Consider the following 12,276-nt stretch of genomic DNA (forward strand, 5'->3'; position numbering starts at 1 on the left):
CTAAAGTTAACCGTTGTAAATGTTAAATGTTTATCAATTTAAAAACTTACATTGACAAATAAATAAACAAATAATAGGTTAAGCTTATCAGTTTACCTTTTCCTGCGCCCCAGATCGCTTCCCACATCTATCCATTTTTGGTCATGGGACAGACTTAAAGTAGTCGGAAGTTGAGAGGTGGCTATTGATTGATATATTAAAATAATCAGTTAAAATGCAAAACAAAAGTTAAATAAAAACGTTTCCTTTCATAATTTTTAACAAACAATTTTGGATTATTTATAAAGTTTTATTAAATGAGATTTTCAAATAATTATTTTGCCACAATGGCGCCCCCCTCCTGTCCGGCGCCCCTATGCTCTGCAAACACTGCATACCCCGTTTTTGGCCACTGGTTCTGCGCCAGAATAAATGCAGTATAGTTGGTTTGGCCTTTTACAACTGCATAATGTCTGTCTATTAACAAACATACCCAGTCATTTGTTTAGGACAAATTAAGTTTATTTAATTTAAACCTTACATGAAAAATATTTTAAATGGTATTTACTTGTATTGAAATAAGTTAGTTTAAAATAATAATAAAAATCCTGCCTGGACACAATGATTTTTACTACAATCGACAAACATTCTAGCCAGTACAACAGATTCTGCGCGAGCAGAGAGACTTTTATTTTGAACATCAGTAAGCAAAGTCTTTTATTTTGACAGTTGGCTTTACCTGTAACCGTCGTCATGCGCATGTCAGCGGAAGTGGAAACCGGGCTGCGAGATGACCAATATTAAAACCAAACCGACATGGATTAGGCTGCATGTTCAGAAGTGTAGAGCAGCAGTGAGGCTCTGATAGCACCGCCGCCAGATGTGGGTGAACCTGCGGCACTTCAGTCCCCCTGCAGTGGACGCACGGCGTACATTTACATCCCTGAAGAGAGAGAGGACGAACACAGAGAAGCAAGGTCAGTACTGGATGCATGCAACACACACACACACACACACACACACACACACACAAACACACACACAATATGAATACAACAGCAGCCACTCGCCTGCATTTATGGACTCAATTTCTAGTGCGTTGTCTGGCCTGGCACACACACACAGAGCACATTTCACATTACGTTTAGAGAAAGTCCTAAAGGTTAGTGTTGTTTCAGTTTTGACTTAACAGTTACTATGGAGCGTTGCTTGTGTCGGTCTGTGTCTCAAAACCTAGTGAGTTGCCTACCTAGACAGCGTTTTTGTGAACAGTAAATGCACTTTGGGGTGTCTAGGAAAGCCACTCAATATGTCTCTAATATGTGTATGTCTAAATGTAATATATAGTCATTGAAAGTCATTGTAGAGTCATTCTACAATTTAGAATATATTTCGTATTATTTGATAAATGATATTGTTTCTAACAATTTTCTTCAGAAAAAACATATTTTATCCATTAAAGCATATTATCTCACACAAATATTTTGTGTGCCTAATGTTTTAGTTTGCTTGGAATTGCCTTAAATCACAGTTTTGTTGATGTGAAATGTACCTCAATTTTACAACGAGCCATATATTGATTCTCCGTCTTGTCTAGAATGAGAAGACTTCCTGTCCTGGTCGCCCTCATCTGGGTCTGCTCAGTGTTTTATGTGGGCATCTTCCTGTTTGTGGGAGGCTTCCTTCTCGTCAGGCTGGAGGTCAACAGAACCAGCACCTGTGCAGACGTCTTATCTCCAGGAGCCCGGATGAAGGGAGATTTCTGCCTGAGCGAGCCTCGCTTTCGTAGGGCAGTGGTCCTGATCATCGATGCCCTGAAGGCCGACTTCACCCGCTATGATCCGGAGAACACAGCACCCAAGCCGTTTGAGAACAAGCTGCCGGTGTTAGATGAGATGGCATCATCACACCCCTCAAATGCCAGACTCTACACCTTCCGGGCCGATCCGCCCACCACAACCATGCAGAGGATCAAAGGCTTTACGACTGGTTCCCTGCCCACGTTCATTGACGTGGGGAACAACTTTGCATCCAATGCCATCCTGGAAGACAATCTAGTGCACCAGCTGGGCCAAGTGGGTGAGTGAATCTGGAACTGGCATTTTCCTTTTCACCAAACCTGTCAAGAGTTTATAGAAAATGAAGACTATAGTATTCTATGGCCACTCAGAATTTTATATATAGTGCACTTTTTTGTGTGCGCAGATATTACATACAATAATGTTCTAACTTAAAAATCTAACATGTTAGTAATAGTATATAACACATAAGGACTTGTTTCTTGAGCACCAAATCATCATATTATAATGATTTCTGAAGGATTGTGTGACACTGAAAACTGGAGTAATGATGATGAAAATAATATTTCACAGTTTTACTGTTTTTACCATATTTCTGTACAGCCTTGGTGAGCATGAGAGACTTTTAATCTTAAAATCTTTTAATCTTACTAACTCCAAACTTTTGAAGTTTGACTTTCCTTTTCTTTAGATTTTTATGGTGAAATGTGACTTGAGCCTTTTTTTTTTTTACATTTGTGAGATTTGCTAAAAAGCAATATTTATAACATATAGAAATATGTAGTATATTTCTATAATTCTGTTGTTTACTATGTATTATTGGAACTAATGGAATTTTAATTACGAAGTCACTATTTTATTGAATTAAATGAATCTTAAAGGCACAGTATGTAAGTTTCACCACTAGAGGTAGCTTATTCAAAACAATAACAAAGATGTAGCTTGATGACGGCGTTATTGAATGTGGAATCATGGGAATTTGTCAACTTCACCTCCACAGCGGATGGAGAGCAATCCGACGGGACTCGGGCAGAAATCATGTTTATGGATGAGCTATTAAAGTTTTATTAACGTTACTGTGGTATGAAGCAGGGCGGGGCAGAGAGCCTGAGACGTTTTACGTTGCTGTTTTTATTATGCTTGTATGCCACAGCCGATGTGTTCATGGCCGGCCGTATATATGCCCGGCTGCTGCCGCTCATCTTGTTTTGTTGTTAATGTTTATTGTACGATTAAAGTTAATCTTAACATCCGCCCCTGAACTTGAACTTTACTATAGTTACGTTTGATCATTTAAATTCACATAGTTTTATTTCATTGTAATGAAATAATTTTACTATATTACTATACTATAATATTACTATATTACTACTCAAGTCACTTTATTTGACGAATTAAAATTACGGGGTAACACAGCTGTTTTACTTAGTCAAAACAATCATACTAAAAATTTTTACATTTGAAAGTTATGTTATATTGTTACTCTGCGTGTTCGCTCGGTGGCTGAGAAAACGAGATTCTAACAATAAGACTAACCGTGTTGAGCTATAACAATGATCAGTTTTCTCTAGATAAAGGTATCCAAACAGTTGCTCGCCTATCAAATGTTTTTAAAAGCTGCTTTGGCGTTTTCCATGGAAGTAAAACCGGAAATGGAGGTAACACGGATATGACATCATTGACAGGCGATGAAAAGACGCGGGACGTCACACTGGTTAAAACATTGTTGCAAACATTTGGGATATTGTAAGCACACAAGTCAACAAAATATATAATATTGTTATAGTGGTTTTTGGATATTTTAAATCTACAAATCTTACATATTGTGCTTTAAATATTTAGATTGAAATGATCATAAAATGTAGCTTTTCTGCTAGAGTGTTTGTTAATAGTTGTGTTTTCTCTCCTGGTTTAAAGGCAAGAGAGTTGTTTTTATGGGGGATGATACATGGGTGAGTCTCTTCCCCAAGAAGTTCCACAAATCTCTGCCCTTCCCCTCCTTCAATGTGAAGGACTTGCACACCGTGGACAATGGCATTCTCCAAAACATTTATCCTACCAGTAAGCAGAATGATTTCACCTATCCATTAGGAACCTGCCTGGTTGGTTTAAGATCTCACTTTGTTTACCTTGTAAATAGACGTACACATCTCATGTTTACACTGTAAACACAGTGGGTGAATGAGTGGCTAAGAGGTTTTGTCTGCTCTCTTCAGTGGAGGGGGATGATTGGGACGTGTTGATTGCTCATTTCCTGGGTGTGGATCACTGTGGGCACAGATTTGGCCCGGATCACCCTGCGATGGCTGAGAAACTCTCCCAGATGGATGGAGTTATCAGGTTAGCTGCATGGCTGTTCATTAACCCACACTCTGGCATGCTGTTACAGTTTCAATATATTCTCTTAAATATTATCTGCTGCTGTCTCACCGCTAACCCCAGGTCAGTGATAAAGCGTCTGAAGAACGACACCCTGTTGGTTGTGATGGGTGATCATGGAATGACAGACACTGGGGATCATGGTGGAGAGAGCCAGAAAGAAACAGATGCTGCCCTGTTTCTCTACAGTTCCTCGCCCTTATTTTCAGCACCAGGCTCCCAGGTAAAAGACACTGTTATGATTTGTCCATATTTGTCTATATTTAATATCACAGTTATACAATTGTGGTGTCCAGGAAAAAAATGGCTGGGTGGAAAGATAGAGATACTGTAGTCAACACTACTGGTCTGTGTTGCATGATAATAGCATCACTTATTTACTTGTGTTACACATAAGTGCAGAGATTTTAATGTTGTGTGAAATAAAAAAATGTTGGTGTATAAATGTAACAATTATGTACACGAGTGTAAACACATCTGACTGCACAAGAGCTTTAAGTCAGAAGCATTCCCCAAAATCAAAAGTCAGGTGCAGCTTTAATTCAGATGTGACATTAAAACGTAGATACTTAATATCAAATAATTTGAAAGAAAATCATAATCCATATATTTTACGTTCAGTTCATATCAAAATCTAAAATAAGAAAAACAAATTGTTTAATTATTAGCCTTTTCTCAATTTTCTACTTCCAATTTCCACTTCATAAAATGAGAAAAAAAGTCTATAAAACCTTAGTGCTTTGGTTACCTTTGGATCAGCATGTTTATATTTTTTTAGGTGGAACCTGAGGTAGTACCTCAGACTGATCTGGTGCCCACCCTGGCACTTCTGCTGGGAGTTCCCATTCCCTATAGCAGTGTGGGCCAGGTTCTTCTGCCACTGTTTCCTCAGAATGGCTCCCGAGGTGCACCTACAGGACTCAGCCAGGCTGAGGCTCTGTGGATTAACGTCAAACAGGTTAGAGGAATTTCTCGCAATTATATTTTTGCCTCCATTATATTTAATATTTTTTTGTTTAACGATTGTGCTGAGTTTAATTCTGTCTGATTCTTCTATTTCTGTGAAGGTACACCGCTTCTTGGAGACCTACTCTAACATGGCCAAAGACATCCCACCAGACAGTCTGTCTCAGCTGCGGGCTGACTTCTCAAACATTTCCTCCCAGTACTTAGCCGCTGCCCACAAGGGCCATCTTCCCTCTCCTAAGCTTGTCGTCTCCATGCAGAACTATCTGACAGCTGTCAGAGAGACTTGTAGAGCCTCCTGGGCCCGTTTCAACCCTTTCAAAATGGCTGCTGGGCTCTTAATCTTAGGGGTTTCCTGTATGCTGTGCTACGTCCTTTCCGAGTTGTCTCATGTAGTAATTCAGGAAAACGTCCTGAAGTTGCCTATACTCTCAGGGCTGGTGATGGGACTAGTAGTAGCTGCAGGTCAGCTGTTCATGCAAGGTTATTTGGAGCTCTCATGGTGTTTGGGAGTTGCAGCACTTTCTTCTGAGGTTTTATTTCTATGGAGAACTCATGGAGTTTCTCCAAAAGATAGGTGGTCACCTTCTGGCCTCCTCACACCGGCCCTGCTGGTTCTTTTCCTGCGCTGTGCCTCGCTACTCTCGGACAGCTATGTCATCTATGAGGGCCATGTTGTTACCTTCTTGCTCTTCACGTTGAGCGTATATGTTCCTCTCCGTCTCAACTGGGATGGACTCCTGGTCCCACTTCCTCCACCAGACACCCAGAAGCCACCTCGGCTGCTCCCAACAGCACTGCCGTCCTCAGTGGTTAGACGGAAGGCCACCATCTTGCTGGTGTGGTTGGGAGTACTGGTTGGATCGCTTTACCTATCCCTCTCCTTCCACAACTGCCGAGAGGAGCAGGGCACCTGCCAGCCCTCACCTTTCCTCTCCCCGCTCTCACGTGTACAGGACAGCCAACTGCGCAACCTCCACTATGTCCTTTCTGTGGTCTCATTGGCCATGTGGGGGTACCTTCTACATCGCTGGCTCAGACACTACGGGAACCTTAACTGTTTCAGTTTGACTTTGTTTCTGGCCTGCATCCTTGTACCACTGGCCTGTGTTTGCATGGGGTTGCATTGGGCAGTGAGCGCCACTCCACAGGACACCTTCCGGAGTTTGTCCGAACTAATCGGCCTAGCCCAGGTGTACCTGCCACGGACCACTTTCTGTCTGCTGGGCCTGGGATTTCTCCTGTTGTGGGTGGATCCCATGACTGTGTTCCTCAAGTCAAGGACTCCGTTGAGCTCTCGAGGAACATCCCTGCCACCCCCCAAGTACCGAGCCAGCACAGGAATCAGTCCACAGGCTGAATTGCACCACCTTATACCACAGCTGTATCAGCGTATCCGACACTCGCTGGAGGATGGGGTCACGGAAGGTAGCGAAGAGGACAGCAGGCCAGCCGTGGAGGCTTATGGTCTGGGTACAGTGTACTCGGCTCCCTTGGTCCTGCTGTGCGAACTCCTGGGGTTGGCGCTTCTGCTACTCCATCCAGAGGGAATGGCCCTTGCCTTCCTGCTTCTCCTGCTGGAGGCCGGAGCTGTGCTGCACATTCACGCCTGTAGCACCACCCTCTCCAGCCTGCACAAACACTCCAGTAAGATGCACTCCATTTCTAACTTCACACCTTATGCCTTGCTAAGCTATTACTACTAGTGTTGTCAAAAAGTACAGACTTCTGTACCAAGTCGGCACTGAAATTGTATCGTTGAGCGGAATTGTAAACACCTCTGATAGCCCATTGTGCTCACGTGCTCATCAAATATGTCTGTGATTGGTTACAGTGATCAGCGCTTCAAAAACATGTTGTAAATATACATCAATGACACTCTTCACTGAGCGCTTACACAGATACACACGGGAGCGTTTGAAAGCAGGCGTCTATCAGTGGACCGGTCTGCTGATAGACGCCTGCTTGTGCTTTCAAACGCTCCTGCTCCCGCTTTCAAAACACTTTCAAATGCTCCCGTGCGCTGATCATTTTAGCCAATCACCGACATATCCGATGAGTGTGTGAGCACAATGGCCAATCAGGGGTGTTTACGATTCCGCTCAACAGTGCTAAAAGCGTCAACTTTTTTCAAATTTTACTGATGCCTTAAATATTCTTATTTGAACCCTTCCAGATGGTTTCAGTGTGCCATGGGCTCCTGTGGTTTCATGGTCTCTGGCAGCCACCCAGTTTTTCCACGCTACAGGACACCTCCCAACCTTTCCCTCCATTCAGTGGGGTGCTGCATTTGTGGGTTTTCCTCAAGGTCACACAGGCACTATGCTTCCTGCCTCATTGGTGACCCTCAACACCTTCTCCTCTCACATCATCTTTGCGGGTAACTTGACCTTAGCTTAGCAGGATAGGCATGATTCACACTTGATGTTTCTGTATCACCTTATACTGCTCAACCAGTCATAACTTTGATCAGCCATTTGTTTGAAGCTTATGAGATTCTCCCTTGTGTCCATACATTCTCTCAATTTTAAATGATCACTGTCTAATTCGCACATGCAGTTGGTTGTCCTCTACTGCTGTTCTGGCCTCTGGTGTGCGAGGTACGTGGGACCCGATCTACATGCTCAGCAGGAGCAGAGGAGAGTGAGGACGCTGTCATGGAGATGAGACTGAGAGAGAACCCTCAGAAGTTCAGCTCGGGTCTCCTGCAGCTCGCTGCACGCTACCTCTTTGTGAATGGAGCACAGGTGCGTTCAAATTATGCCTACATTCACATTGCTTTATGCTCACATTAAAGGGCCTTCTGTGTGAATGCAAACACGTCCCGGGATTGATGCCGGGATCGATGCCGGGATGGGGACCTAGTAACATTGCCGGGATCAGTCCCGGAACGCGCCCTGTGTGAACAAAAGCCAGGACCAATGCCGTAAGGGGTGTGTCGTAGTAATGACGCACTTGCCATCGCACGTGACTACATCGTACGTGACTACATCGTCACTAGCTTCCAGTAACGTCCATTTACGAGTTCACGAGAGTCGAGTTCCGGCGAATGAAGTGTTTAAGCTTAGATGAGAGTAGACGACTCTTGCGGTTCAAACTAACAGGGCTGGGCAACAAACTCAAGCTCCTCCAACAATTCTCTTTAAAAATTCTTGATTTAGACTTCTAATTTGTGACCGGTGTTTTGTTTCGCTCTGTCCTCTGCACTTCCACGTTCATCAATGCGTCATGCTAGACTCACGAATGGAAGCCAGTGAATTCTAGTTTATAAAGTTATAAATGGATCTTTTTCTTACGAAAATGCTTCAGAAGGCCTTTATTAACGTATGGATTACTTTTATGATGGGTGGATGTACTTTTTTGGAGCTTCAAAAACTAACCATTTAAGTCAGACACGAAATTCATTCAGAACATTTTTTAAACTAAACAGTGTTTCTGTGGTCTCCATTACAGTGAAATGGCATTCCACAGTGGTCATTTATTTTGTAGGTTAGGTAATTAAAAAAAATAAAAAATTCACCAGATGTGAATTGTTCTAATACACTTTTTTTTGGCGAATGTCATACATTTGTGTTGAGTCGCGTAAGACTTGGTGTGAACAGGCTTAGCAGGCTAGTGTATTCTCATCTAACATTACGTTTTTGTAAAATGGAAAATAAAATGATAAATAACTTGTTTACCTTTAGGTTTTTGCATCGGTTTGTGCGGCTGCTATCCTCAGGAGACATCTGATGGTGTGGAAAGTGTTCGCACCGAAGTGAGTTGCCATCTCCATCTCTTTCTCTATTTTACCTCTTATCTCTTTCTTATTTTAATGTATTGTTACATTTACAAAATGCATTTTTGAAATGGACTTGGTTGGTTGAACGAATAGTTCAGTATTGTTTGACAGTGTTGTTTTGTACAAGGTCCTTTAAAACTTTTCTAAAATTCACCCACGCAGCACTTGCTTTTCATGTTGAGAAGGTTTAGCAAGCTAACTGTCAGCATAGACTTCCAGTCCAGTGCTTTCTAAACAGACCCTGAATTATAACTATAGCATAAATTCAGAGTTTTGACAACTCTGACTTTCACATGAGGTGAAATTATGCAGTGAAGTATTTTGCTGTCATTACGAACAAACCCACACAGGGATCCATTGTGTCATTATGAGTGTTGGCATAGAAACCCCGAGTAGTTTTCATCTTGTAATTGCTGTAATTATGACACAGCGCAACTGCAGCATAAGTTCATTTAAAAAAAAAACACTCCTCATAACTGCATCCTAAGCTGTGTTTCTTTTCTTTTCGGCAGACTGATGTTTGAGGCGTCTGGCTTCATCGTGGGCAGCGTGTTTGTTATTCTGGGGGTTGCCATGGTGATGAGGGTGGACATGTCAGTGGGCGGTCTGTTTAAGAAACTCCTCCCTCAGAACTCCAGGTAGCACTTGTCACCCATCTAGAACTTTTCCGAGATGTGTTGAAGACACCTGGCCATCCTCCTCAGCTCCACTGCCAACCATACAGATGAAAACCAGATCTGTTTCGCATCTGACTTTGGGCCAAAGAGGTCTAAAGCATCTCTTCATTTTTGAACGCGTGAGAGAAGTCAATAAACCGAAGCTGTTTTAGAAGACTGCAACAGTCATTATGCTTTCAATAAGCTATTGAACTGTTGACAGGCATTGGTTGCTTTACTGCCTTTGTATTGAAAGAGAGAGAGGGAAAGGGAGATGATCTTTGTGCATGCTTTTTTTACTGCCATGCCCACAAGGTCATTCAAGAGAATATTAGAAGTTATTTTATGGAAGGGCTACATGAAATCCACAGTGTTGCAATGATGTGAACTCACAAAACCCCCCCACTGACCAAAAGATTTAAAGGGCTAGTTCAACTAAAATGTAAATTCTGTCATCATTTAAACCCTCATGTCGTGATCTAGCTGACCAAGCTGCTCCGTACAATAATGGTGGATTGTAACCAGGGAAAATTGTGCTCACCATTGAATTATTATTGAACTATTCATTGAATAGAAGAGAGCAGCTTGAACATTCTGCAACAGCGCTCCCTTTGTGTTTTATGGAAGAAAGAAAGTCATGCAGGATTTGGAGTGTAAATGACAGAATAATTATTATGGTTGAACTGTCTCTTTAAAAGCCATGCTTGAAGGCATCATTAGTTTCAGCAGTGGACATGATTTTTTTTCTTTTTTATTGTCCTGCTTCTTATTGTGTTTTATTTTATTTTATAATAGCTCATTGTTAATGTGGTGTCCTGTCTATTCCCTAGCAATAACAAGCATCAGGGTTGAACCAATAACATGTATGTTGTGTTCTGCACCTTTTTTTGTGTTTTTTTTTTGGGCTAGGTAAATTCTTCACCTAGATATCAGGTCACTAGTTTTAACGGTTGCCTTGTTTGATATTAGTGAATGAAATCTGTGTTCATTCAATTTGCAATGACTGTTATTTATTTAGCTGTCATATATTTAGTTCACTAATGGATTAAATGATTTTACTCATCTCATTTTTGTGAGAAATGCATGGGGAAGATAATTACATGATCATATGCTCAGGTTAATTTAGCCATAATGCAATAGAATATTCTGTTCTGCATGTGTGCATTTTTTTTTGTGTGTGAGAGGCTAATTTTTGTATTTACTTTTTTAAAGCAAAATACAGTCAAGCCATACAGTGGCTTTTAATAACATCTTAATGTGTGGTGGATGATTGATTTAGAGCTGTGAAAGAAATCATTTTAATTGTCCTAAAATTGTTTAAATTCATTGATAAAGGGGAAAAAAATCAATTAAATATTTTGTACAATTTGAAATGGTTGTTTGTGTGTGTATTCTAGTTTCTTTGTGTTTGCAGGAGCAGCTGTTGTCCTGCAGAGTGCACTGTTTTATCTAAAAACACCCTATGAAATCTGCATGTGCCAGGGTAAGTTCATTACAAAGTGCCCTGTCATAGGTCGTTCTCTTTGCATAAGTGCACATTAAGCTCAGGAATGACCAACGAGCTGAATTTATAGTTCTGGTAAGAAGTGAAATAAATGTATTTTTGGTGTAATGCTCCAATTTCAATTATATTGGTCCTGTGGCAAAAAAAAAAAAAAAAAAATGTTGCTATAGACCCTGGCAAAAAGTGGTGGGGACATGTCCCACAATGGATTGTAACCAGGTAACTCCAAATTACGCCTATGGAGAGTGCTATAGGTAGTTGTCAGTCACAACGAGTGAGAAAGCTTGACATGGAGCTGCTAAATCTTGAATGCATTCATCTTGAACCTCCGGGGAATCTATAAAAAAAAAAAAAAAAAAACGCAGAACAGAGTGTCTGCTGGCAAAAAAGAGAACGACCGAGCCCTTAATAGAACAAGAATCAACATGGGCTTGGCTTTGGGGAAATGGTGAGAACAGGGATTTGAAATGTTGTAAAAGCCATGCGGAGATGGTGTTTTTATTACTCAACAGCTGAGTGAGTTATTTTATTGAACTGATAAATTGCCACTCTCTAAAAGAGTTCATTTGTGAAACATTATCTATTGTGAAGGGTTATTTCATCCACATAGTCACGCAGAGCGGAACCACAACCAAAACATAGTCTGGCTGTTATAGGCTACACACAATGCCAAGAAAATGAACAAAATGGGAGCAAACAGAATGGAAAAAATAAAGTTAGTCAATGCTCAGTGAGAGATTGAAAATTAGCTTACATGAGGAACTCAACTTTTTTCATTTTGATGCTTTTATTTTCATTTTTTAAATTGAGATTATTGTATATGAGTGTTTAAAATGAGAACACTCATAAAAACAACATATAATTCATCAAATATATTGCTAATACCTACTGAAGTTTGTGCTATTGTTTTCCCACCATGAACGGAGTCACCTCATGGAATATGATGTCATTCAGGACAGGAATATCATTGCTAACTAAAACTACTAAAATCCTATTTGTTAATTGAAATAAAGCTGAAATCAAATAGAATAAATGTGGTAAACTTATTTAATTAGACATGTTGCCTTGGCAATAAACTGTAATAAGTTTAATTAAATAAAAACAAAAACTTGACTAAAACTGAATTAAATATAAATTAAAGCAATAACAGTATTTACATAATAATAATAAAAAAATTACAAAATCGCATGAAGAAATGACTAACAAACTTAA

General features: G+C 40.7%; 1 protein-coding gene across 1 annotated transcript; it reads left to right on the top strand.

Annotated features, from left to right (window-relative positions):
- Positions 1-749: 749 nt before the first annotated feature.
- Positions 750-11,204, top strand: pigo (phosphatidylinositol glycan anchor biosynthesis, class O). Its single transcript, XM_084105144.1, has 11 exons — positions 750-956; positions 1,577-2,058; positions 3,696-3,839; positions 3,995-4,118; positions 4,221-4,380; positions 4,936-5,115; positions 5,225-6,770; positions 7,300-7,503; positions 7,683-7,870; positions 8,810-8,880; positions 9,417-11,204. Exons 2-11 carry the CDS (start codon positions 1,578-1,580, stop codon positions 9,544-9,546), a joined length of 3,228 nt encoding a protein of 1,075 aa, XP_083961270.1. The 5' UTR covers positions 750-956; position 1,577; the 3' UTR covers positions 9,547-11,204.
- The last annotated feature ends 1,072 nt before the right edge of the window (positions 11,205-12,276 follow it).

This window comes from Abramis brama, assembly GCF_963993115.1.
Source record: "Abramis brama genome assembly, chromosome: 25".
NCBI lineage: Eukaryota > Metazoa > Chordata > Actinopteri > Cypriniformes > Leuciscidae > Abramis > Abramis brama.

Coding starts and splice junctions, on each gene's coding strand:
- pigo (XM_084105144.1), top strand. CDS start 1,578: ATGAGAAGACTTCCTGTCCTGGTCGCCCTCATCTGGGTCTGCTCAGTG. Junction 3,840..3,994: donor CCAAAACATTTATCCTACCA/GTAAGCAGAATG, acceptor TGCTCTCTTCAG/TGGAGGGGGATGATTGGGAC. Junction 7,871..8,809: donor TCTTTGTGAATGGAGCACAG/GTGCGTTCAAAT, acceptor GTTTACCTTTAG/GTTTTTGCATCGGTTTGTGC.